Source organism: Takifugu rubripes, chromosome 7 (genome assembly GCF_901000725.2).
Source record: "Takifugu rubripes chromosome 7, fTakRub1.2, whole genome shotgun sequence".
Classification (NCBI taxonomy): Eukaryota; Metazoa; Chordata; class Actinopteri; order Tetraodontiformes; family Tetraodontidae; genus Takifugu; species Takifugu rubripes.
The window spans coordinates 17,060,479-17,063,578 of NC_042291.1; the positions used below are offsets into that span (position 1 = coordinate 17,060,479).

Genomic DNA, 3,100 nt, shown 5'->3' on the forward strand with positions numbered 1-3,100 from the left:
CTCGTCCCCCACAGGAGGACTAGTCCACCACAGGAGGACTAGTCCACCACAGGAGGACTAGTCCACATACTCACACTCAGGCCAGTGGACCAAACAGAACATGAAACCCGGCTCTGCGTCGATATCCGGACTATAGAAACACTGAACAATATCTGGATTCAATATTACACCAGGTTCGATGAATGGTGAAATTATGGCTGTTTTCAAACTTCTGCGACTATTTTAGACGAACAAGATGCCAAAATAAAAGGGGGGGGGGGGGGGTTAAATTGGCTCGTGCGTCACAGCCCTTCTCTCTACGCCCCTGCACAATTGTGTGAAACGGGGCCAATCGGAACAAAGACGCGCAGGACGAGGCTCCACCTCGCAGCTTTTAGATGTTCATAATCTCCGAGTTGACCCAGAAACCAGGCAGTCGTGAGCAGGTCTGATGCGGCAGTCTTTGTGCGCCGTCCCCGCGTGAGCATGAAGCTTTAAGGAGTATCCCGAGCAGATCCAGAGGAGCTTCGCTGTGCACGGAAGTGCGTCGATAGACGCAAAGTCGCGTAACTTTGTGAAAAAGGAGCAGGGTGAGTGATTTGTATCCTCCATTTCTGACTGTGAAATTTGGCGTTTTTCTGGTTGGGGCTCGTGTTCCGAGCGGCTGCTCCTGCTCCATTGTTCGCGCTCTCCTGTCTTGAAAATCTCTCTGGTGTCCAACATGATGCCACAGTTGGAGATTATGGGATGAAAAGGGTCCAATAAAGAGACAAAAGAGCGAAAGCCGCGCGTGTCCGAGCCTGGTTCCAAATGTGGTGATTCAGCTGCTGGAGAGATGTCGCATGATGTCAGGCTTCTTTGTTACGCGCTGGCGTGCGTCAAATGTTGCTTTCATTGAAATCCCACTCGCACTGTCGTGCATGACAGACGGAAGAGCCGCGTGTGCGTTTTTAATTTCAGCGATGCTTCGTGCGTAAATCACGCACACAAAACAATGTCTCCGAGTCTGGAAACCCACCCGGGGCGTTTGTTCGGTGGCTCGAGAGAGCCGAGAGCCAGGTGTAGGCTAGGGACCTTGGTGCTAATCTGAAATTTCCAGCTCGATGTGGATTAATCACGTGAGTTGAGGCGTGAACTGGAGCTGCGATTGTTCGTGCTCGTGCTCGTGCTGTTTGTCTGTTCGCCACTTCTAATCGCGTGTTTACTCTGCTCAGGAGCGATGGCAGACCATATGATGATGCCCATCAATCACAACTCGGCTGGTGCCAGTCTCCACGGTTACAGGATGGGCATGAACGGTGGCATGCAGGCAGGTCACCAGCAGCACGCCGCCCAGCAGGGCGTGAGGACATTGCCCGGTGGTCAGATGATGCACTATGGCAGTGCCCAGGCCACCATTGAAACCACTATGAGGCAACGGCAGGGCCTGGTGGGTGGACCCATGAGTGGGGCCCAGGTGGGCCACCACCATATGACATCCAGTAACATGATTTACACCGGGCAGCAGCAGCAGCAGCCGCAGCAGCAGCAGCAGCAGCAGCAGCATCATCATCATCATCATCATCCTCAGCAGCAGCAGCAGCAGCAGCATCACGTGCACGCACAGCAGCACCAGCAACAGCAGCACCAGCAGCACCAGCAACAGCAGCACCAGCAACAGCACCAGCAGCAACAGTTCATGAACGGGGGACTCACGTCTCAGCAGCTCATGGCCAGCATGCAGCTCCAGAAGCTGAACACGCAGTACCACGGACACCCACTGGGGCCTATGGCCGCCAACCACATGGGGGCCACAGCCCAGTACCGCATGAACCCGACCCATTTGGTTAGCATGCAGCACATGGCTGGGCCAACGCTGGCCCTGAATGGAATGGACGCTGACATGATTGACGAGGACGTCTTGACCTCTTTGGTCATGGAGCTCGGCTTAGACCGGGTCCAAGAGCTGCCAGAACTCTTTCTGGGACAGAATGAGTTTGACTTTATCTCAGACTTTGTCAGCAAACAGCAGCCCAGCACTGTTACTTGCTGATCTGGGACCTGGTTTTCCAAAGGCCAAAGTGAGGATTTGGAGTCCAGATTTTCCAGGGTGAAAGACGGTGCATTTTTTTTTTTTTTTTTTTAGATTTGTGAGCACGTCCTTGTACAAGAAAGCCAAGTTGCTACAGTGAGGAGAACTCTGGATATCTCCAGGGTGATGTCACACGGTGCTTGAGGTACGGACGCACTTGTGGCCAGATGCTGGATGGAACAACCTGGACATGAATGTAATGAAGAAACACTGAGAATCTGCAACCATCAACACTGTAGCAGCGTCGCCTGGAGTCACCAGAACCACCAGTTTATTTATTCCTGCCTGGGACGTCAGATCAACTGGAGATCACTGGATCCATTTACGATCAGATTTGATTTGTTTCCAAGAGTCGGGGCAGAAAATGAAAGTTCACTGTTGTTTTTTTGGTTTCGAGACTGAATCTGAACGTCACCAAAAGGAGCCTCTTTTCTTTCTCTGTCCTGTCCCATGTTTTCATTCAACCTCAGGTCACTTTTTTAAGAGCTTTCTTCCTAAATGTGACGTTCTCAGACCTGCTTGTACTGTAAGAAGCTGTTGTGTCCGCGCTGTTGTGTTCTATCAGAGGTGCAGAACCGCCTTAATCGCGCAGATTGTTATTTATTGGTTATTTAGATTGTCCCCTGCCTTTTTTTGTAGATAATTTTTGGGCGGTGGTTCTTTGTGAGGAGGGGTATGGAGGATCAATAAAGATGACCTGGATAGAAGTGTGACCTGTTTTTTTTTTATTCATTGTACGGTTCTTCCCCCGGGCGGTGGGGCGCCTGCTAAGCGCTAAAGCTAACCTCAGCTTGATGTTAAAATCCTGGTTTCTTTCAAGCCTTTTGTAGAAATGTATCAAAACATATATTTATGTCTTGTAAGAATATAGTCAAAAACTCCTGCTTTAAACAAATGCAACATTTTCTTTGTGACATTCTATGTGGGGGGAAAAAGGCAGTATACTTTAGACTGGTTGGTCTCCAGCGTTTGAGTTTAGACGTGCGGTCGGGAGGAGAGAGCAGCGTTAAAGTGCGCATTAATCAAGGCCTTAACGAGTTCCACTGGACA

General features: G+C 50.5%; 1 protein-coding gene across 1 annotated transcript; it reads left to right on the forward strand.

The window, feature by feature from the left end:
• Positions 1 to 353: 353 nt before the first annotated feature.
• Positions 354 to 2,761, forward strand: LOC101068787 (cbp/p300-interacting transactivator 3-like). Its single transcript, XM_003976871.3, has 2 exons — positions 354 to 569; positions 1,194 to 2,761. The coding sequence occupies exon 2, from the start codon at positions 1,199 to 1,201 to the stop codon at positions 2,009 to 2,011; it is 813 nt and encodes a 270-aa protein (XP_003976920.2). The 5' UTR covers positions 354 to 569; positions 1,194 to 1,198; the 3' UTR covers positions 2,012 to 2,761.
• Positions 2,762 to 3,100: the final 339 nt, after the last annotated feature.

Coding starts and splice junctions, on each gene's coding strand:
- LOC101068787 (XM_003976871.3), top strand. CDS start 1,199: ATGGCAGACCATATGATGATGCCCATCAATCACAACTCGGCTGGTGCC.